Raw genomic sequence first — 23,797 nt, forward strand, 5'->3', positions numbered from 1 at the left:
CATGAAAGTTGAGCTGCCTGCAACTTTTTGGGTCATATTTACACTCAACAAACAAGTGACTTGTACCTTTTGTCCCTCATAGTGTGGAAGAAGCTGCTAGCTAGCGCAGTTTTCCCCACGGATCACTAAAGTCCTCCCTTCACTGACAGCCTGTCTTTAACGGTGACAGCTGGAGGTAAATTCTTAATGTATGACTTGTCTTTCTGGAAGCAGAAAATCTTCCAAACCAAAAGATGAAACACTCTGTCTCCAACACTCTGACAACACATGGGTTTGATGTGTTGTCTCAATTACTGAGACTCCTACAGCAACTCGACGACAATGCTGCAGGCAACGCAGGCAAGTTGTAGCTTCTGTTGCTCTAAACTACGAGCATCAACATTACAAAACAGCCGAGCACAGATAGCCTAGTTGTTGTTGTGTCTAAGTCAGTGGTGTTCAAGTACTTGGCTCTAATGTTTTCACTGAGCTTGACTCTGTCATTAGAACCAGCTCATGTTGAAGCATCAAGCTTGTCACACGGCTAGTGTCGGTTTGTAGCTTCATATCACCGGTCTGCATTGAAAATAACTTGTTTTCATGAGTTGTGTGTTATTAACATGTTAAAAAACTCAAGAATGATTCATTTAACTTTTCAAACTCAACCTTTTAACCTGGAAAAGACCAAAACAGCTCTTAGCTCCCAGCTGAGAAACTGCATCGCACATCAATGATTTAAAACGTAGAAAAAACGTACCTCCCAACTGGAAGACTCCACCAGCAGGAACGGAGTGCCCACTAGAGGAGGAGCAGGTCTGAGCCCTGTATCTCCCGTTGAAATAAAAGGACACTAGTCCGTTTGATGACGTCCAGAGGACGCAGAAAGGCTTCATGGAGGAAGTGATGTCACTGGAACTGATGACAGAGCTGACGGAGCACTGCACGGTGTCAATTATTATCTTCATCCCGGTCGAATCGGAGCCTAAACGCAGGCCCACGTTGTTGCTGTTGTTGCTGTCGTAGTAGGTGAATAACCATTCTGTCTGCTCGGGTACAACGAGAACTTAATGAGCCGAAGGCAAAACACCACAAGAAGACGTCCCATCAATGAATTAAATCTAGGAATTTATGTTTTTAAACACTGATGGTGGAGTTTTTTTATTTTTATTTTTATGAATGTGCTGGACATAAGAGTAATGTCATATGCAAAATCCAGTCCCATTCATATACATGTGACACTTTTGGATCAGACACAAAATTTAAAACTTAAACTTAAAGAATTCTGAATCCCCTCCATTAAGTTGTGAGTTGTATATACTAAATATATTTGTATATATGGATAAATGAAATAAACCAGAACCTGTTTCTGGCTGCTGCGCTCCACCTCAAAGCACAGAGTGAACTCGCTGAGCGACGGTATGGAAACGGAGTTGGAGACCTCGGTGATCTGGCCGTTACCGTTCTTCACTCTGACCTTCTGGTTCCTCAGCGCCACGGCAACTAGGACGGAGACATGGACGAAGAGCAGAGGGGAAGAGGTGACAGGAAGGAAAGGAGGAAGGAAGAAAGAAAATGATGCAAGAGAAGACGGAACAAATGTATTGGCCAAAAATATGGAAAGGAAGAATGTTAAGCAGGAACAGAGAAAAAATGGAAGGATGAAAAAGAGAAGAAATAATGATGTCGGAAATGTGGAAACATTGGAACAAAGAATAGTCAAGAAATAAGAGATGAAAACAACAGAAACAGGAAATAAAAAGAAAGATGCAAGGATGTCATGGGGATGAAGGAATGATAAAAAGAATGGAAAGAGGAGTGAAAACACAAATATTACAAGACTGAAACTTTTAAATCTGTTAATCATTATTTTAGCTGCTAGCAGATGAAGCTCATTGTTCAAAGTAAGGTGTGACTCACATCACCCAGACGGTTCGTATTTTTGAAACTTACATCACAAAGTTTATTTTGTTGTTTTTTTTTTTGTTTTCTTTGCTACTAACAGACCGGGTGGAAAAAAAAAATCCCACATAGTAATACACAGCAATCACAGCATGAAAGCTCAAACATAAACACAACCCCCAGACGAGTCTTTCCTTTGGCAGAATGATGCCTCAGACTCAGTGACACTGGTTCTTTCGACATCTGATGCACAAACTTCTGCTTTGAACTGAAAAGATTTTTATTTTAGAACCAACGAGTGGAAGAAACACACAAACTGGCCTCACTCACAGACTTCAGATCCTTACAAATGTCCTGCTGGGTTCCTCCTCACTAAAGCTTTGACACTCAGGGAGAGGCCTGACGTTTAAATTATAGACCTAGACACGACATCCGCTTCTCGGCTGCACCTGGAAGTTGTTTAACACCGTCCTGGATCATAAGCTTCATGTTACAATCTGTAATTTGGTCTTATTTATCTGAGTCCATGTTCGAAGGACAGGAGGAGTCACTCAGCATCATGTAAAGACTGTAAACCCCCTTGAAGCAAATTTGTGATTTACAACATAGGGTTAGAGAAATAAAACTGACTTAATTACAATACAAGCTGCAGGATATGAAGGCGAGAAGTCCTCATCGGTAAAAAATAATTCATCTATATTCACTTAGACCACTTCAGTTCCTGTGTTCACACCTAGTATCACAAAGCAGCAGCAGCATGTGGGCGCTGAAATATTGTAGAAGCTGCTGTCTTGAATGGATCTCTGCATCTACCGTTGGATCAGACCACCTCCACATGTGGACTGAGATCAGACCAGGGTTCACACTTGGACTGATCAGGATGGATATTAATTCAAGGTCTAAACAGGGCCTGAGATGTTACAGAACAGGATCAAACCAAATTTAAATGAGCTGGTAATGTCACTTCCTCATTAACAAACCTACATGTGAAGACCCCACTGTCGTCCTGAACCTACCGTGTCGGAAGCTAACACTGAACCCTCTCTTCTGCACGCTGAAGTCAGAAGTAAAGGACAGCTCCATCACGTTCCCCGTAGAGTTCAGCGTGAGCCCGTTGGCCGTCAGACCACAGAACTTAACGTCAGTGTTCCCCGTGTTCACCACCACCTTGTCGTAGATGCAGCCCTGCGCCTCCTCCAGATCAAAGTCCAGGAAGGAGAGCTGGATGATGAAGCCAGCGGGAGCCTGCATGATCCACTTGCAGGTCTGTGAATTGGGGTATTTCTGGGGGTAGCAGGGCGACGTGATTTCCCCCTGGGCCTCCGTTAGCACAAGGTAACAGTTGGTGGAGCTGCATCCCAGTACTGGAGGTGATAAATTCATCAACGTTCAGAATGTGACATCCTCCACTGAAGTTGTTAAGAACGACAGAGATTCGAGTTGACATGAGTGGACGAGACAAAAGAATACAGGCAGGGGAGCAATTACAGCAGCAATTAGAGATCAGTTTTTGAGGACAAACACAGCGGAGTCTGTATCCAAGAGACAAGGACGGGGAAGGTTTTCAAGAGGGTTACGAGGACGTTTATGACTCAGGGGGCAAACCAAAGAGGACAATACCAGAGAAGACGAGTAGTAGAAGTTTGGGAGTTATCTTAGCACACTCCAGGAATCAGATAAAAACAAAGGGACGAGACAAGAGACAAGCTCAAGGTTCAGCAGCAACAGAGAGGTATCAGTCAATCAATCTCTCAACTCAGAACCGATTGATTGGTCAAGTCCAGCATAACCACACCTAGCTCCAGCATCCATAAAGGTAAGGATTCACAAAAACACCATGCTCATGCAGAGGAATCCGTGGAAAGAAGTCACCGTTTTGAGGAAGGCAGTCAGATCTTTTAGTTTTAGAAGAGAGAAACATAAAATGTACTTGATGTCTTCTGAATAATCTTGTACAGCAGAGGTTCACGTTGCTTCATTATATTTACAGTAGTTTCCATGTTCTCTAACATGCAGCCCTGTCAAACTCAGAACCCATGAAACGTTGGTTTGTCACAAAATGCTGCTCATGATTTTTCACTTGAAACGTGAAACATGCCAGCCTTCATCATTTTGAACAACAGCTGGAAAGAGGAGCCTTCCCTCACACACACACACACACACACACACACACACACACACACACACACACACAAAATAATAACAGACAAGAGCTGAAATGGAAAGTGGAAAGAATGGTTTCCCTCTCTCGCTCTAGGCAACAATGGCCTCCGTTGATCGCAGACTCGGCTCCAGCGCAGCCAAAACCACAGCCGACGTACTGGAAACGTCACAAACACCAGCCTGTGTGTGCGTGCGCGTCTGTGTTACTCACAGAAGAAAAGCCGAGTGGAGGCACATTTTTCACTAACATCTTGCTTCATATTCATTATGTCTAGAAAGAAGCCAGTCAAGTACTTTGCTTTTCACCAACAGTGAACTAATCTTCCACAGCCCAGTCCTGGTGAGTAGGTGGTCTTAATGGGACCCAGGACTCATTGTGGGTTCACACTAACCAACGGAAGGAGGTCACATGGGTCCAGGACCACCTCCACAAAGTGGACTGACACCAGATCAGTGTTCCCACCTGGACCCTAACCTGGACACTTGATAGTAGCTGTTCCTAGTCTCCATGTCTCCCAGCTAACAGTAGCGCTTCCTGTTCACTCTTTTAAATGATGTGTGCAGACTACTGCCACCTGCTGGTATTAAGCGTTATTTCCTCTCAGGTGGTCGTTTTCTGTGTTGCATTCTATATAAAATCTGCACCTTTAATTTGCACTGAGGGGCTAAATGTTCTAAAAGCTAAGAATGTTCTACGAGTGATTTAATGGTGGCGACTGTTTCCAATTCCAATAGACGTGCAAACAAGAAGCTTCCTGTGCAGAGAGCGGAGCACACATTTTCACGCACGCACACACACACATACAAATGTATTCACAGCAAACAAGCTGCTAATCTATCGTCAAGCCCATTTCCAGTCCTTCTGAGTGTGCTCAGTGCGTCTGTGTAAGAGACTCCGCTGAACCGTTAGCTCCCATTAAAGTTGTTCAGCATGAAATTTCAGGAACATTTGGATGTAACATCAAAAAGCACTGGATTCTTTTTGTCCCCCACTAATGGAAAAGTAGAAGCAGCTTCTCCATTCGCATACCGACATCCCTCGTTTCCCAGCACACACGGACACACACACACACACACACACACACACACACACAAACCTGGGTTTCTATCTTTGCAAAGACATAATGTATTCCCTAAGCCGTAACCCTAACACTAACCCTTGCCCTAAAACCAAGTTGGCAAGGTTTATCCCTCAGAAGCTGTGTGGCCCAGAATAATGGGCCCCAAAAGGACAACGTGGCCCTACAATGTTAGCATTACACAAGAGTTTGGGCCCCACAACCCGATAAAAACTAGATCACACACACACTTGGAGTAGTGTTCCCTCTCTCTCGGGGAGTGTAGGCTTCTCTTCTCTTACCCTCCATCTTTCCTGATTCACTGATTTCATTCAGCTTGTAGAGTAAGTAGCTTTGTGTGTTTGAAAGCTACACAATTCATCCCCTCTACAAAAAGCCTGGAAGCTGCTGCGTCTCAAGTTTCTCCTGATCCTCTCATCTCCAGCGTGCCTCTGGAAGCTGTGAACCTTCAGCAGAACTGACGCTCCGATGCAGAAGCAGGAAACACGGAGAATAAATTCAATTAAAAGACGACTTTACAGATTTAGTGCTGTGCTTCACGGTATCAGACTGACAATGGAGGATCACAACTGATGCAGTGTGGACTTGATATGGACCAGATATCCCAAAATGACTTACTTAGGTTTTGGACCTCTACAGACCTCTACTCGGTCTTTATTTAATACATTTTTTCATAAAATGTAACTCTATTCTATTTTTGTAGCTGAAGTGACAGCTAACATCGGCTACAGATTCCAGCCTGTGGCAGAAATGAGCAGCAAGGCTACAAAGGTCTGCTAAGTTCACCACTTTATCCACATATTGAAACTGTTCCACCTTTTAAACTTAAACTGCTCACTTATAAGCTTCAAATCATCCCCTCTGGCAATGCTCAAGGCTTCATAGTGCACCTAAAACTCTTTAAGCACCTGGCACATTCCTGCTCAACCGTCTGAGTTAGTGATGCTACTTTTTGCTCTACAGTTTCTGTTGAGGCTGCATACGATCCGTACAGCTTTACAACTGGCTCAATGATGATAAAACCAAGGTGGCAAATAATTAAATCAGATTATTTCTACCACTTCTAACAGGTTTCAGAAATGCTCCTTCCTTGGAGCATGAGTACTTTAAAAAACATTTTACAGAGCTCAAGAAGCCTCAGAAGACCTCGAAAGGAAAACAAAACACATTTTCATTCAAGTCAAGAGTATAAAAATATAACTGCTGTAATCCTAAAGCCCGTGGGCACCACAGAGTCAAGACTCTACATCCAAAGCATCTTGGGCTTGGGAGAGATTTAATGCCTTCCTGTTTGGCTGCTCTGTGCTCGGACTTCATTAACAGAGGCATTATCTGCTAACTTTCTCTCATTTTGCACCAGCAAACTCAATCGTTTTGAGTCTGCAGGCCTGAGAAACAAAGAATACATTTGTGTTAAAGGGAGAAGATGAAATGAACTGAAGTGCTGACTGTACAACTGATTCAACAAGAAGACTGTTGTTGAGTTTCTGAGGGCTTTCTACAAACCAAACATCCTACGACCGTATCTCATTGCGAGCACCTCCTGCTGTGGAGGAAGCGCTGCTGCTCCTGGCACACTGGAAACCATTGTCAACCCATAAAACTGGCCTCCTGTCCCCCACTTATCCTGCATCTGTCCTGCATTACTGCTGGACGCTGTGGCAGAGCCGCCAGCTCCACCATCTTCATGCCATTAGCTGTCATCTGCCCCCCATTAGCCGCCACAGGATGCCTCCGCTGTAACGTCGTACAGTAGAAACAAATCAGCGCTTTTCAATGCAAATCTATTTAATCCGGTATAATTTGGGTAAACGTCCATTTTCCAGCTGTGGGCGGACAACAAACTGAAGACAGATGTTTTGTCTCAGAGTATTTCCATTTAGAAGAAGTCAGCTCTGTACAATAGTTTGAAGCTCTACCTAGCTTCTCTCAGCTAACAGTAGCCATCCCTAACCTTCCCAGTCTACATAGCTAATAGTAGCTGTTCCTAACTTCCAGCCTACGCGACTTGCTGCTTTGATTATATCATGACCTGGATGACCGAGAACCTTCAAAGACTTTAAAACAATTAATCGCTCTGTGATGTGATGATTTATGCCACATAACTTGTTTTTTCCTCCTAAGGTGTGACTGTGTAAATGGACGCACGCCTCTAAATCATAACTTTATTTATCAGCTGTCGACCCTCAAATGGAAGCTCTTCCTCTTTTCTCTGCTTTTATGATTGACTGCATTTCTGATAAAAGCTGCTGTGTGTTTGTGTGTCGACTGATCAGGAAGAAACACCAGCGGAGGAAGTCCACCCATGCAAATGTGACTGTGCTGATAAGCAAATGTGGGAAAAACAGAGAGAATTGTTTCCCAATATTGAGCTCAGTGCTGAGATTAAAACAGGATGACTTCATGCTGGGAGTGACTGAGGAGCAGCAACAGATGAAATCAGGGGTTTCACCACATTCTTGTTCTGCTGTCTCTACTTCTACTCTCTGTCCTTCACTTTCCTTCCCTCTTGGTTCCTCCTCATCTTGTTCACTGTTGCTGGTATAGAGGACAGACTCTCAGATATTCTGCTACACAGAGGTTTCTGTTTAAGGGTCAATTCACAACGGGCCTTTGGCCACACAAGAGAAACATCACGAAGGAGAAAGGATCGGAAGATGTTGACAGATGTTCAGAGGTCAGGTGGCTCCACGCCTTAGACTGAAATGGTGTCAGAAGAGTTCCTCTCTATTTATAGTGTAACTCTACAATCACTTCTCACTTTGTGAAACCACATACACATACTTACACACGTTTTTTATCAGTTTATCAATTTTAACAAACAAGTTGATGACTCATAATAAAACATGCATACAGAACTGGTGGATACCTCCCAAAGGCAAAAACACGAGCATCGTTTCACACGTGCCTTTCACACTTTGGGACAAGCAATAAAAAAGCATAATATTAATCAGATTTCCAGTTTACACATCATAAAGCGGAAGTAGGTAGCGACTGATATCACAATGTACCACAATTACGTACCACTGGAAATAATCCCACTATGTAGTATTTGGTGTTTCAATGCATGAGGAACCATGGCAACTGCTCAGGACAATAACTCTGCTCCACAAAGCTACAACTAGAGAATATTCACACACCATGGATGAAAGTCTGTACTACAAATAAGGCTTTTCTGCATAAAAATGACTCAAAACATCAGCAATTTTTACACCAGTCCTGAAAGTAGACAAAGAACCCAAAGAGACACATGAAACAGAAACGATGTTAATGTTGATGAATCCACTCAACAACCAAAGACACTGCTCTCTGTCCACAAAGAGCATTTGGGACAATGTTTAGTGGACAGATGAGACCAGAGTAGAATAGTTTGTTTTAAATGTTTGGGCATCGTCATGTTTGGAGATGAACCAACACTGCATTCCAGCATCAGAACCTCATCCCTCCATGAAACATGGGGGCGCTAACGTCCTGGTTTGGGCCTGTTCTGCTGCTGGGCTCATACCTTTAGGCCACATCGTAAGCGGTGGCGCTACCTGTGTATGATCTTGCACTGTATAAACTTCCCCTTTGTCCCAACGTCTCTCTTTAATCCCTTCCCCTTCTGTTTCGCAGCGTAATAAAACCAACACACCTCCTGACTCTGTGTCAGAGCCGCTGTTATTTCTACAGCATCACATTAAAACCTCCTCTCTGGCTGTAAGTCACCTTCAGCACCACTAATCAGAGCAGGCATAAAACTTTACGGCTTCCTCGACGCTCACTGATGAAAAGGACGCTCTGCAGCTGGACAGTTAACTAATGGAGAGGACAGAAACTGTATATTTCCTGTTAACTTCTCTGTAAATTCCTGTTGCAGCGTGACCAGTTAACAGAGGAATCATGATTGAGGAGTGTGTGTAATGACTGGAGGATTAGCGCTGGCACAGATGAACACATTTACATTTAGATGGCTGGTGGGTTTTGGCAGCGTGGAGGCAGAAAATGTTTCCAGACATGGAGGAATTCATTTTATGAACCTGGCAGTATTGTGTCAAGTGTTTTTCTCTGCTATTAATTTCAGCCCGTGTGTGTGTGTTAATTGGATTAAAGCTGAAAATCAAAGCCAAGTGAAATCAAATAAAACTGAATGTATTTACAGGATGTGTGATGAAGCGTCCAATTATCAGCAAGGTTTTGCTGACAGATTGAAAATTAGGGCTCAATAAATTCTATATTTGGTTTTGTAAACACGGAAAAGGAAGGAAGAAACTAGGATAAGAATGGATGGATGGAAAAAAGAAAAGAGGCCAAGGAAGTGACAGTTTAAGATTATTATGTTGGAAATGAGAACACGGGAGAGGAGGTGAAATCTGGTGACAGTGATGAAGTCCCAGAGGTCTCAGTAACTGTGAAGTCCTGATGTGTTTGTGTCTCTGTAATGAGTTTAAATCTGCAGCCCCGTCCCCCTCTCTGAAGAAACGATGATGAAGGAGTCAATTTAAAATCTCCTCTCATCATTAACCGTCTCCATGGAGACCAAATCAAATGACGTGATCAGACACATGCGTTCACGTTAAAACGCTCACCGGAGAACTTTACTGAGGAAGGGGAGCATCGCATCCACTGGATCCCCTGGATCCGCTGGAGACGTGTTCACAATAAAGAACACGTCTTAAACAAACTTCAAAAGAAGATACTTTGAACTTGTTTAAAATCTGAAAGCATCTAATAAAAAGGACCAGACCAGAGTTCGTCTTGGGAGCCAAATGTTAGTCTGAGTTTGGCCCATGAACAAGAAACTAAATTAAAGCACAAATATGAGAAAAAGTAAGTACAGAATGTTCTCCTCCACCTTCATCCTCAGTCCTGAACGTCTAGAGTCTCAGAAGACGACCAAGACCTAAATACAACTTAATTTGCATAATGATTTGTGAGAGAAGAATAATAGAACGTAATACAGTTTACTGAACTATCTGAGACAAAGGAAAAACAGGAGGAAGAAAAAAAACCTGAAGAGCAGAAGAGAAAAAGGGCCTCGTAAAGTTTCAGGATGTTTTCACTAGAATGTACTCACACATCAAATAACTAAAACAATAACTAGTGAGTCTGTGTAATTTAGTGTTTGTATTAAGTCACATTGTGGGGACGTAAATGTTCTAAAGTCTTGTGTTGTGTTGAATGATGGAGGTGGGTGTGGGTTTGGTTTAACGTCCGTGGTCACAGTGTGGAGTGGGTTCTGGTTACAGGTGTCCTCACAGCTACATACAAGGCCCAGTGTGTGTGTGTGTGTGTGTGTGTGTGTGTGTGTGTGTGTGTGTGTGTGTGTGCGACTTTCAAAATGTTGGTGACACAACGAGTTCATGCAAACAACACGTCGCTTCAATTATCAGCCTCCATTTAAAGTGTGAAACACGTCAACAAGCTTCAGGCCAATTACCAGGACCCACAGTGTGTCCTCTCAGTGTGCGTACGTGTGTGTGTGCTGGTAATCACCGTGTTTGTGTGTTTGACTGCTTTGTCCGAACTCTCTTCATCTTTTCCAATTACAGATTTTACAGAACTCATCTGAACGGTTTAGTTTTATTTTAGTTTGTATTTTTTGAAAGCAGTCGCTGAAGAACACTCACATGGATGAGAAGACATTAAGGCTGTTATCAGTGAATCATATTTAACTGGCTGATTGATTTGTTTAGAAGTAATAATTATTAGCCAGACCAGCTTCCCAACATGTTTGTGGCTGAAAGTCTCTGGTTTATTTCCCATTATCATGAATTCAGTTTTATTTATATAGCGCCAATAACAACACAAATCGTCTCAAGACGCTTCACAAAAACCAGTCTGAAACCTCCAGAGCAGCCTGAAGGCGACTCTACGGCTCATGCTAACCAGACTCTCTGCTGTCTACATGGTAGTCGTTCTAGAGGAACTGCTTTTGATGCAGCAAAGGACAGATGGACAGAGTAACAGGAGTCGCACACGTTACCTGGAGTCAAATCTGTTTAGGACTAAAGGGCTCTGAAATCATTACAAAATAAAAACAGTCAATAAATAGTTTCTTGCTGGCTAATTGATTTGTGTAGAAATCATAATCACACATGACATAATTATGTCTAAGAAATCTAAGAAATGGAATTCTTTAATTTTAGAATTCCTTCAGAGAAACAATACACTGACAGATGTTTGTTTGGTATTAAATGCACAGATGAAAGTTTAAGGGTTAAACAAACACACATTTTCTTTGCTAAAGGACGTCACTGGTTACAGCCTAAAGCTGCAAGCGACGTAACGGAATCAGTTCCCAACAGAGAGACTCCAGAGCAACTTTCCTCCAAGATAAATTTTGGAGACAAAGAGTAACGCAAGTTGGTGTGACTTCCAATTTCACCAAGCGCCTGAGTGAACAGGGCTAAGGACATCGACAACAGAGCCTGGGAGCCACTATCTCTGAAATGTAAAGAGAACAATCTTAACCAGGTCTGAAAGGGTTAACAAGTTCCAAAGCGAAGGAAAAAACGTGTCAACAAATTTTACAGTCCGCTGAGGATGACGCAACTTTGTCTTTGGTAATCCGTCTATTTACTTGGAGATTTTCTCTGGGAGACACCGGCCTTCATGAAGTAAAGTTGAACAGGACAGTCAGTAAAATGAGAGACGACGGTGGAGCTTTACACCGAGTACATGACGAAGACGTCGTCTCCTGCAGCAGTTTCTTTCACAGTGAACAGTGAAGGCAGCTCCGACATGTGGGTACACTTCTCTGTGAGAGGAACTACAACCCAAACTACTGTTCCTTCACCACATCTGACGGAGACGGGAAACAAAAGGCCTCTTGTTTCCTCCGTGCTGTGGGAGACGAGAGGCTGGCTCTGCTACAGAGTGGCTTTTTTTAAAAGGAGCAGCAATTATTAAAAAATGAGTAGAGCAGTTTGGGAAGTGTGTGCGTTTTATTCACTCCGGGCAGTTTTACAGAGGTAAAGCTCAGATGAGGTGGTGTGAGGACATTTTTAGTTTAATTAGCGCTGTGGTTGGGCTTCGTACCCACCAGATGTCAGAAATGTCGGCAGCCAGCAGAGCTCGGAAACATCTGAAGCTACAGAAACACTGCAGCAAGAATTTATGTTTCTGTGTCAGATCCACGTCATAGCCCGGCCTCTCCACAGACGCACTAATACGTAGCGACAATGCACAACTCAACAGCCGTGATTGGTCTGAAATACGTGTCTCATCTGTCAGAGACCGGACCAGTCTCAGAAAATCTCCCGCCCCCTTCACACCATCTAGTCAGACCCAAAGGGCGTTTGAAGGAAGGCAACTGGACTTAGAATTCAACTGGACGTAGAATTTCTTGAAACATTTCGCTGAAGCAAGAAGCTGCTTGAATGAGTGGTGAAATGTTTCCAGTTGTCTTTCTTTGAGCACCCTTTGGTTACCATGACCCGGCTGACTGAGAACCTCCACAGACATGCGTCTACTCTAGATGCTCTCTCTTTTGTCTGTTTCAGTGGTTTAAGTAAATCATACACAATTAATAATAATTTATTAGGTACAACTCCAACATGAGCTGCTCAGTTAGACGATTAGAAGAAACTCTCAGCTTGTCTTTTGTCTGAAAACTCTGATAAGTCCCTCAGTTAAGAGCCAGACTACCGCAAGCTTTAGTGCAACCACTCTTCCACAAGCAGCTCAGCTCAGCAGTCCTAAAACGTTTAAACAGCTGAGTTCTTTCTGATGCCGTTCAGAATCATTGGGCTACAATGAAAGTCCTGTCAAACCCCAGTGACTGAGCGTCCATCACAGCAACTAGTCAACCATCTCTGTGCTTTGAATCCAACATTTCTTCGCTTGGAGAATAAAGTTTCTTTTCTCTTAACACATCTTGGAGTGTGGAGGAACTTCCCCGTAAACAAACAGTAGGATTATATTCATCGAGGAAAGTCAGAATTCAAATTGGTTTAATTTCAGCCCTGACATTAGGAATTATCAGAGAGATCAGTTGAGGAGAAGTTTAGTTTTTGCATCTACCACTGCTGGTTTTTCAGCAGTGACATCGTATGTAACTTCTACTCTTCAGAAGAACTAATATACTAAAAATACCTGCAGCCTTTTCCAGACACTAATCCTCCAGATTAGCCGGCTTCCATCAACCTGCCCTTCTCTCTTTTCACCTCTCTGTCCTTTCTAGAGTTTCTCTCACATTTTTTCACTTGCATTCCTCCCTACTCCCTCTTTCAATTCTTTTGTTGCAGCTTTACCAGCTTCTCTTTGCTCTCATTCCTTCCTCTCTCCAGCCACTAGCTTCTACCACCCGGAGACACAACATTCTCCCGTACTTGATAAAACATAGCATGTCTCTGTGGTCAGTGTCTGTCTGCAGCAGATATTAAACTTACAACTCTTGGAGTTACAGCTGAGACTAAACCTCAAAGGGTCTTTGGAAGTTAACTTTACAAACAGAGACAGTTTCCTCAAGAAGCTCTTTGGGTGTTTTTCTCCACTGACAGAACTTTGAAGTTAACCACAAGTTTTTAGCCAAAGATTATTTGGATAACCGTCTAAGACTGACCAGAATCAGACCCAGTGATCCTCTGGATGTGTTTGAAACGAGCTGCACAGTTTTAAGACACTTTCAATTCAAGATTCAAGATTCAAGAGTCTTTATGGTCATCATGACAACATAACAAAATTTTGCAGAGACCCCGGCTTGTTTTAAACAACGCTTATAAAATAGAAAAATCACCCTTAAAGTAAAAAAAAAAAAAGATAAAAAAAAAAAATGTGTAAACATTGTAATAGTGAGCATAAAGTACAGCTTAGTGCAAGTTCCAGTCTACAGCCCCTTTCACATCGGGCGAAAAACTCGGCAATTGACACGTCTTCGGTTTGAACAGGAACCGCGTCAACCTGGGTTTTTGCTCTGACGCTGATGTATCCGCCTGTTACATTCTGACTCAACAGTCTGACAGACTGGATCATTGTAGAAGCTTCAGCTCAAAAACAAGTTTTGGTCGACTCCCATAAAGACTTTTTTTTTTTTTCAATCAAACAACTCAAACGTGTTGTCACATGGTCGTTAATTGAAGCTCATAGGTGAATTAGTCCTACGTCATGTTCGGGAAATTGCACCGATCGGGGAATACATGTGCGACTGTGTTTATATCCAGCTTCTACAGCGATATCCCACACTTTTTTAACAATCATGGCAGCGCTCTGCATCTGAGGAAAAGAGGAGATTTGGTGGCAGATATCGGGCTCTGTGCTGGACACAGTGATTTATTCTGATATCAGCAGCCTTTAGAAAGAGCAGGGGTTTGATGGGTCCATTCTTCAAGTAATCAACGTCACCTGATGGAAGAGGTACTAACAGTGTGTTGCCTGGGTGGGTGGGATCTGTCACAATGCGTCTGGCCCTCCTCTGGACTCGGTCAGCGTAAACTGAGTCCAGATCTGGTAGACAGCATCCCATAATCCCCTGCGCTGTCCTCACCACCCGACCTAAGTCCTTTGTTTCCTGTGTTGTGCAGCTGCCGTACCACACAGCTACACTGAGGCACAGGATGCTCTAGATTGTGACCCTGTAGAAGTTAATGAGCAGCTGAGTGGTGAGTCCAGTCTGTGTCAACTTTCTAAGAAAGAAGAGCTGCTGTTGAGCCTCTTCACCAGTTGTGTCTGTGTGTGTGGTCTATGGTTTTAATAAGAGAATCTAGAGACTAGATCAGTGTTCACACCTGGACCTGTTTAACCTGGACTCCAGAGACCAGATCACCCAGGATGAATCTTAATTCAAGGTCTGAACAGGGTCTTTAATAGTTCCCTCTCTGGTTTGTGTTGTGATAACTTCCTATGTTAGCTGGAAAGAATCCTCTGTGATTGCTTGCTTCGTCCTCCTTGGTTTTACCTTCTTAATTAGTTGTTTGTGTATTTAGAGAGGTTCTGTTTCTCCCTTCTTTCTTTGTAAGTCTATTTATTTTCTTTCCGGATGTTTTGCTTGTTGTTTTCTTCCATCCCGATTCCCGGTCCTGTGTTTTGACATCCTTTTGTCTCTGGATGAATTTAGTTGGACTGGTTTATGTTGGATTACCTTGTGTTTGGAGTTTCTGCCATGACGGCAGAACTTTTTGTTCTTCACAATAAAATTAACTTTATTATTTAATCCGTCCTACTGTTGGGTCCTCAGCCCAAATAGCATTGATGTCAACACAGAAACAGTCATTACAGATGAGTCTTCGTCCTCTTGTACCAAAACTAAACAACTGACTGAGTTTTTTGTATAAACAGTTCATGTACAAACACTATCTGACCAATCAACTATACGAAAGGATCATCCTTCACAGCAGAAAGTGTTTCAGGGAGAGGAGCTTCTCCAAAAGTTCCCTGTTCTCCATATGAAGTTCCTGATATGGTTTCTACTCTGATTCCTTCCTTTGATGACGATGATGATGATGGATGTCTTTTTGTCTCCCGTCCAAGAACTGGAAACAATTTCAACAAGTCTCCATCTGACTTAATAATTTCCAGCACATGAAACATTGTCGTCTGATCTCATCACGAAAGAAATTTCTTCTACAATCCCGTCATATATGGAGGTTCTTCTTTTAGTGAGAACTCCAGTTTGAGGTAATCCAGGGAGAAATGTGTTTGAATATGAGCGTTGATTCATGGTCTAATATCGTCTTTGAGTCTTTCATCAACACCAGAACACACTTAGTGCACAGAGCTCCGACCTCAACCCAACACCTGGCTTCAAAGTAAGACACCTGAACACAGCACTGTGCTGCTGGAATTAGCACAGACGAGCTAATTCCAGGTTCAAAGAGCAGAGCTGAGATCGATCCAGCTGAACACTGACTCACTCTCCCAGGTGTTTCTCCTCCACCCTCTCCTCACCCTCTTGTCTTTCAATAGGAGATAATTTGGAGTGGCATCCGAGGGGACGAGGGCAGGCCGAGTAGACCGAAGAGGTGAGGAGGCAGCAGCACCGTCTTGTTTGTGCTCGGTGCAGCATTTAAAGCAGAGCGCTGCCAAACGTGACCTCATCCTCCATCGTACGTCTGGAACTTTGAGTTGACTACAACAAAATTTAATTGAAAACCTCTGCAGACAACATTCCAGCTTGAAGAAAGTGAAAGTGTTGTAATAATGATCCCACCTCTTAGTTATAAAATGATTAGAAACTGAAGCAGGCATCGGTTATGTTCAAATGAACCAGAAGAGAAGAGTCCCGACAATTACTTTTCTACATAATTTAGAACAAAGCGTCACTGTTTAACATGTTTCACGTGGAATTCAACTGAAACTGATGTGGAATTAATGTAGCTGAGTAGAAGTTAGTGAGTAAAGGCCAAAAACAGGGAGAAAGAAAACAGCAGAGAAAATGTGATCGCCCCCAGAACCAGCACACACCCACGCCATGAACTGAAATGAAATATGTACGGCCCTCCCCCGTCCTCCCCCCTTTCTCTCCCCGTCTCTCACTCCATCTCTCAGGAGGAATGACTGAATGAGGAGGAGGACCGATCCTTTTAGAGGCTAAGCGACACCTCATTATGAAAATGTGCCGCGGTTTCAGTCATTAGCTGTTGACAACACGTTCACACAGCAGTTCTGTCAATCAGCTCAAACAACAAATTCTTCTTTTTATTAAAACGCTGCTTCAAATGTTTCACAGCAGCTGCAGGTTCAAGACAACATATGGAAAAGTGTCGATGCCTGCCATGACTTCTCATCATCTTAACTGGAACTAATTCTAACTGAGTTTAATTAAAATGAATTAAGATCATCGTTTATGAGTTACAGCTCCTGATGATCGTTGCTGGTTTAAACTCAGAGGGTTTAAAATGGATTCAGAACACTGGAGTGGCTGAAGGACAAACAAACACTCTGCAAGCTTCTGTGAAAATGAGTCCAAAGTCACAAAGTCATTTACAAGACGCACACATGTACTGTAGTAAAAAGTAAAAAAAAAAAAAAAAAGACGACTTCTGGACAAAGTGAACATGACGACCTGCTGCTTCCGTCTGATTTATGAAAATCATTAGGTTTGAGACGTCTGTCTTTCAGATCTGCAGCTCTCTCTATTCATCTGATGACAGTTTTATTGGTTGGTTTAATGTCGGAACAAGCTGGGTCGTCTCTAAGAGTCATGGCACATGAACGCTTTCTCTAAACTTTGCCCAACTACAGCCAATGAAGCGAATGTTTGTCTGGAGGTGAAATATCACTGAAGACGTCCAGGGAAGGTTCTCAGTGGTAAAACAAAGCTGGAAAAAGGGCACATGGACAGTTTTTGGGAAGATGTTTCTCCTCACATCCAAATGTTTGACCCCTCTCTAAACAACAGGACCAGTTCAAACACTGGATTAACATCCTGGGAAATTCAAACTTAAGAGTCCAGCTGGTTCAGGTGTGAACTCGGTCCACATGTGGAGCTGGTCTGGGACACGTGTGCCCTCCAGGACCAGGACCCACAATGAGTCCTGGTCCCATTAAAGACCAGATACTGACCAGAAGGGGAGTTGAACTCCTGCTGCTTATTTACACACAAACTGAGATCAGATCTCCAGAGCTGACTAAGACTAGGTGTGAACACAGGAACTTAGAGGTGGATCAGGTGATACCAGACTCACCAGGACTGATGTTAGTGAAAGGTGTGACCTCCACTTATAGCCTTACAACACACTTAGGATCTGTTCCAAAAAAGTTTAACCCTGGTCCAGACCCTGAGTACAGACTGTACCTCTTATCAGGGAGATACCACGAGGTAAAACAAATATGAGCAGTTCCCTCTGGTTCCAGGTGATGGAATCTCATCATTATCAGACCCCAAGAAACACAATAATCTCCACAGACGGACAAACTGCCTATCTATCTATCTATCTATCTATCTATCTATCTATCTATCTATCTATCTATCTATCTATCTATCTATCTATCTATCTATCTATCTGTGGTGATACTTCTCTCAGTAGAAACACTGTGTGTGTGCTGTGGTTTCGTTCTGCTGGGAACTTTACGAGTGTGTGTGAACGTTTGGTTTGGCCTGAGGCTGATGTCGGGTATGGAAAATACATTAAACTCTCTCTGTCTTTCTCTGCCTCAGGTTGTCCCTCTTTTTTTCTTGAATTTATTTCATGATCATTATTGGCAGAAATGTGGAAACTAGCAGCAGCCAAGTTCTCTTTCTCCGTCTCTTCTCACAGCACCGATGTATATGAAGACAAAACATGATACAGAAGTATGTGGACACGTCTTTTTATTGGGTCTCTATAAGGTTGGTGTCAGAATGTTTAGTAAAGAGCCAGCGGAGGAGACAGTTGGCTCCACTTGAGCACTGAAAATAAAACTTTAATGAAACACTAAATGTTAAGTTGCTGTCTGTGTGTGTGACAGAGAGTGTGTGGTCACTCTGGATTCACAGGCTCAAACCTAAATGTTATGAATCTAAATGAGGCTTTCGGGTCTTTTAGGAAACTTCTTTTTAGTTTCCATGGAGACGCAGAGACAGACGGCTGCTTCGTCTCTGAGTCTGAAGTGTGAAATAAACTCACTCATGAAATAAATGTTATTTAGCACTTTAAGAAAAAATGCAAATAGCTTTTTACTGCTTTTATTATAGTTTTCATGAGTTCATCCAATCAGGTGAGTTTATACTGGACACACACAGGAAACATGAACAAGTGAATAAGTAACTGATCAGTAATGAACAATTCATCCACTAAACCAGCAAAACTGATCCAGTTTAAAAGATTAAATCAATCATATGACCAAATTAAAATTAAATCTCTCTACTGAATGAATATGAGGTCAATCACACCAAGAAATGAACAAATGAACGATCAGAGAACCAGGCAACAAACAAGCAACTGATCTAATGATCAACATCAACTACAGCTTTCAACAGATTTAAAGAATTAATCGCAATTAATCGCATTCAGACAAATGAATGCAAATTAATCGCACCTCTTTATTTTAAAGGTCAAAAAAATCCAACCCGATGTGAGGACAGAAGTGAAGACAATAAACTGAAGGTCTGTAGACTGTACCATTTAAATACTAGACGACAACAGATCAAAGTGTTTAATCGCAATGAATCGATCCATCGTCATGTAATTACCTCTAATTACTTCTGATGATTTACATGTGGTCCAGAGGTCTTTGGAGGTCCAGTAAAAGTAAACTAACTCCAACACACTCCTCTGAGTGGAGAGGAACATGTGTGGAGTTAAAAGTAAACTGAAGGTCTGCAGAGTGTGTCATTAAAATATATTAGAGCAATAGATTCTAATATTTGATTGCGATTAATCGCATGATTAATCGCACATTTTTCGGTTGAGTTTGTTTTAAATAATAATAATTAAAAACACAGTAAATCCACAGTAAATGCAGATAGTAGAGAAGCAGCTGACAGGGCTTTGAAGATAAACTTCTGCTCATTTTTTTCCTCACCTGCTTCCTTTTCTGATTTTTGTTAGATGAATGAATGAACTGCATAAAACCAAGTGAATCTTTCCTGAAGGCTCAGACTGTCTGCTGTCACAGAAATGTGAAGCAAATGCTGAACTCAACCCAAAACATGCAAAACACCTGCTGTAAAACTTTTACAATCCGATCAGATGCAGATAGAAGCCAAATCTGCTGCGTGTGGGTGTGAAAGGATGAATTCATGTTGGGAATGAATGAATGAATCAAAGCGTGATTCCTTTGATGAGCTGCACATGTTCCCGTGTTTAACTCAAAGCTCCAGCGATTTAAAGTATAAACCAAGTGGAAAAAGATCTCTGACTGCACGAAGAAATCTGTAACAAGCGGTTTTGTTAATGGATGCATGCTCGAGCACGGGGATGGAAAATATGAGAGAACAACAAAGCGGGATGAAGCGGAGAGGAAACGAGTGAATGGGAGATGGAAACGTGGGAGAAGAAGAAAAGACACAAATGAAGGGTGTAAATCATAGAAACGGCTGCTGTGGGACGAAAACGCTGCATCTCCAATCAGTTCCTCTGTTTATTTTCATGTCCAGGAATGTGTTCATGTCTCCAAATTATTTTCCATTAGGGAATATGGAGTTCATTCAGTCGAGAATACAACGTTTTCCTCCAACAGCAAAAAAACATGAATGAAGGCAAAAACAATTCAAACATTTGAGCTGAGGTCTCTTTTTTTTTCGGTCGGTAAATCCAACAAATAAAAATAAATTAAAATCATGATGAATCACTGCAGCTGATGAGATTTAACTGAATAACTGAGGATTCTCTCTCATCACCCGAGTGAGTTTTATTACTTCATTAAGTTGTTTTCTCGTCGTTGTCGAGTTGCTCTCACAGCGGTTTGTTTCTACATCCTTTGGGTCTGACTGTGGTTGTTGTTGTGTCCTTTGCAGATTTGTCTGCTTGCATAACTGTAATTAATGCTGTGTGTGTGTGCAACGCAATAAACCACTCAACTTACATACAAATACATGCTTGTACACTATACTTGTGAGGACCTCAAACACATAAAGTCTCCTTGTTGTTGTTCCCTGTGATTCGTGGATGGAGGTCACAGCTCCTGGAGTTTACAGGTCTGTGCTCTGGTTCAATATTTTAGAGTCGCAAACTGTGACACTTAGTTGGAAATCACATCCGGACCAGTGGTTCTGCACCACAGGACGTCCTCTCCGCTGTGTCTCCATGAAGATGGCTGACCAAGAAAACACTGAGGTTCACTCAGTTTGCAGCCACATCCTCCTCAGACAACTCACGCAGCTCAGACAGTTACGACTGGACTTGTAGAGTTTCTTAAAGACATTTAATTCAAGTGTCTTGTTGAGCTCTAACAGAGCAGCAGATACTGTCTGAAATGTTTGAAATAAGGAGGCTACTTGAATAAAATGCCTTCAGGAAACTCCATGGGCCCTCGAGAATCCTCAGCATTGAGGTGGTTCTGCCATGGGACCACTGACAGGGGATTTTAGTGTCAATCAAAAGACTATTATTTTATTTCGTGGCCTTCGAATGTGCCTCATCTTCCCCAGACCTCCCAGTATTCCTGATGGAAACCTCCAGAGGCTGGTTACTGCAGCTGGATGTAAAAAGGTCAGGTGTAAACCCACGGTGGGGCTCGGCTACTTCCAACCCTAACCCTCATGATAAATATTTATCCTGGTTGCTTTCACAAAGAGGTGCTTGTTCCTGAAATGGGAGCGTTCCTTTCTCAGGTGGGTTTGTTTGTCCTGGTGTGAACACGGGTGAATCGGGTGGTTCCCGGCCCTGACGTGGTCCTCCCCCAGAGCGGTTCGTTCACGGCGTGAACACACGTTACCCAGCGACGGATATAAGTAGTTGACCTGGAAGAGCTTCATGGTAAAGATGAAACAGGGCTCGGTTATGGTTTTAAAATAAGAGTAACATGACGGCTGCTTTCACACTGAGGTCGTCGTTCCTGAACCAGGAGTTCATCTCTCTGGTCGGTCCGTTTGTCACATGACTACCCTCCAACGACAGAACCAACCACTGAACCAGGGAGTCTCTGGGATGGAACTACTTCGCCTAGCGTGCTGTCGTCAGGATGGCCGAGCGGTCCAAGGCGCTGCGTTCAGGTCGCAGTCTCCTCTGGAGGCGTGGGTTCGAATCCCACTTCTGACAGTAAAATCATTTTAGAGGAGTTGTGGTTAGAGGTGCAGAGGTCCCTTCATCGGACACCTAACCATCAGATCGCTCCCTGGGCCTAGTCCAGCTGCAGTTTAAGCTTCTCTGTCAAGTTAACGCAGAGACCTGAGCACAGCAGCTGTGATTGGTCCTCCTGGCAGTAGCATATTTACACCTGCTTCTCCATCGCCGCGATTTATGAATTGATAGTTTTGTGTCAGTAAAGAATCGGTTACGTTGACTAAGGAGGTTCGGACATACAGACATTTGTACGACTTCTAATCAGTGAAAGAAATTTGGTAGAATTTGGCCAAAAGTTTCGTTTCATTGTTGAAAATGAAGCCGCTGTCACAGAGTGGAGCAGACGTATGCGTTCAGGAACTAATGACTCACACTGGTGTTTGGGTCCCACAGGATTATAAAAGAACCTTTAGAGGCTGCAGCTATTCTGACTGTAAACACGACTGCATGAAAGACGATGTGGGATAAATACACTGTCGATTATTATTATTATAAGGAGAAACGTATTTTCTACCGTGTCTAAATGTAAGTAAACGAAAACAATGTGTCCAGGAACCCTGCAGCAGAAAGGATTCGATAAAACATCGGCTCAGGTTTGAAAGGTCCTCACAGAGATAGCAGGACAAAGGCATGAGAAGTTGTGTGCACACACACACTCACACAGCTGATAAAAAAGTCTGATTTAAAGTTTCGTTAGGAGAAAGTGTTTGTTGGTGATGAATGGGTTCAGGTTCTTCCTCTGGAGCCGATTCGCTGTCAGTTTGACGGCTGTGAGAGCAACACGACTTTCAGCGTCTCCTGTCAGATCAGCTGCATGAATGGAAGCAGAGGTCAGAGTCCTACCGTGTCTGTGTAGACTCATCCACAGCAGGACGACTGGGACGACCAGACGGAGCCTCCACCTTCCTCCTCCACCTCCTGTACAGGACTCCCTGAAAGAAGGAAATCAGAACACCGTGAACTTCTGATTCACAAGGCCTCTGGTTCATGATTCCAATATTCAGACATTTAGATTGATTTTGATTTTAATCCAGGTAACAACATGGAAGTCAGGACACTAAACATCAGCAGCATCTATGAGCCTCCACAGATCCACACAAGTTCATCCACATGTTTATTTGGTGACTTATACATTATGTCATTCATATCAGTAAATTCTTCAGGTTTGTTGGAATTTAATAAAACATCTTTAAAGGAGACATTGTCATGTTTGTAATGTCACAAGTCACATTCACAGAGTTCTGAATCAATGTACTGAGACATGCGGCTGTTTGCTGGTTGTTCATCAGAAATGAGAGCAGCTGGAGTGACTACGAAGGACGTAGAAGAGAGAAATCTGCAGATCAAACCTGTCAGTGTCGACAAATAATCAGACTGAAGTTGTAAAACTAGACTTCAGGATCATAAGAATCTCTCTGAAGAGCAGCAGGAGTTTTCTGTACAACAGATCCTGAGCCTGAGCCGAGCAGAGGAACAGATACGAGCATCACGTCAGGTTGAATGATTCGTTTTAATGTCATCTCACCGAAAAATATTCAGAAAAAACTTCAAGAAAGACGAAGACGATCATGTGTTTTGTTGAAGACAGCGTTTGCGTTTGTGTGACGGATTAAACCAGTGCAGAGGTCATCTTCATTTCATGTTTGTGTTTGTGGAGAGTCAGAGCTCTAGGGAGCCAATCAGATCGCTCCCTCGGGGCGTAATAACAGTGCTACATCGCTAATAAGATGAGCTGTATGGAAGGTTTTCATGTATCAATACAACAAAACTAATCAAAATCACATGGCAGCGCATTCATGCTACCATTAGCATGGTGGAGGTTAGCACAGGTAGCACCAGACTGGTAACTCTCCATCCATTTATTATGTCAAATACCATGGATGAATTGGAACAAATTCAACTGTCAATTATTAGCTTGGCTTAGCTTAGCTTAGCTTCACTGAGCACAAAGACTGGCAACACAGGGAAGCTAGCCTGTCATGGCCAGAATCAATTTTTAGTAGAATCAGACAAAGAAAATCATGCTTTTTCACTTCTTGCTTTGCTTTCAAC

General features: G+C 42.7%; 1 protein-coding gene and 1 non-coding gene across 11 annotated transcripts in view; one reads left to right on the top strand and one right to left on the bottom strand.

Annotated features, from left to right (window-relative positions):
* Positions 1-23,797, bottom strand: part of adgrg6 (adhesion G protein-coupled receptor G6) — a 78,246-nt gene that overhangs the window by 47,700 nt on the left and 6,749 nt on the right. For 9 of the 10 annotated variants that reach the window (XM_047573490.1, XM_047573491.1, XM_047573492.1 and 6 more), the window contains exons 2-5: positions 22,589-22,677; positions 2,895-3,242; positions 1,340-1,479; positions 737-1,022 (exon numbers count right to left, since the gene is read on the bottom strand). In XM_047573490.1, coding sequence (XP_047429446.1) covers positions 737-1,022; positions 1,340-1,479; positions 2,895-3,242; positions 22,589-22,677 — 863 coding nt within the window. The remainder of the gene's footprint in view (positions 1-736; positions 1,023-1,339; positions 1,480-2,894; positions 3,243-22,588; positions 22,678-23,797) is intronic. The other variant, XM_047573495.1, reaches the window with a different exon arrangement.
* On the top strand, positions 21,639-21,721 carry trnal-cag. The gene has a single exon. It is a non-coding gene; the product is annotated as a tRNA-Leu (tRNA).

This window comes from Mugil cephalus, chromosome 21, assembly GCF_022458985.1.
Source record: "Mugil cephalus isolate CIBA_MC_2020 chromosome 21, CIBA_Mcephalus_1.1, whole genome shotgun sequence".
NCBI classification, from domain to species: domain Eukaryota; kingdom Metazoa; phylum Chordata; class Actinopteri; order Mugiliformes; family Mugilidae; genus Mugil; species Mugil cephalus.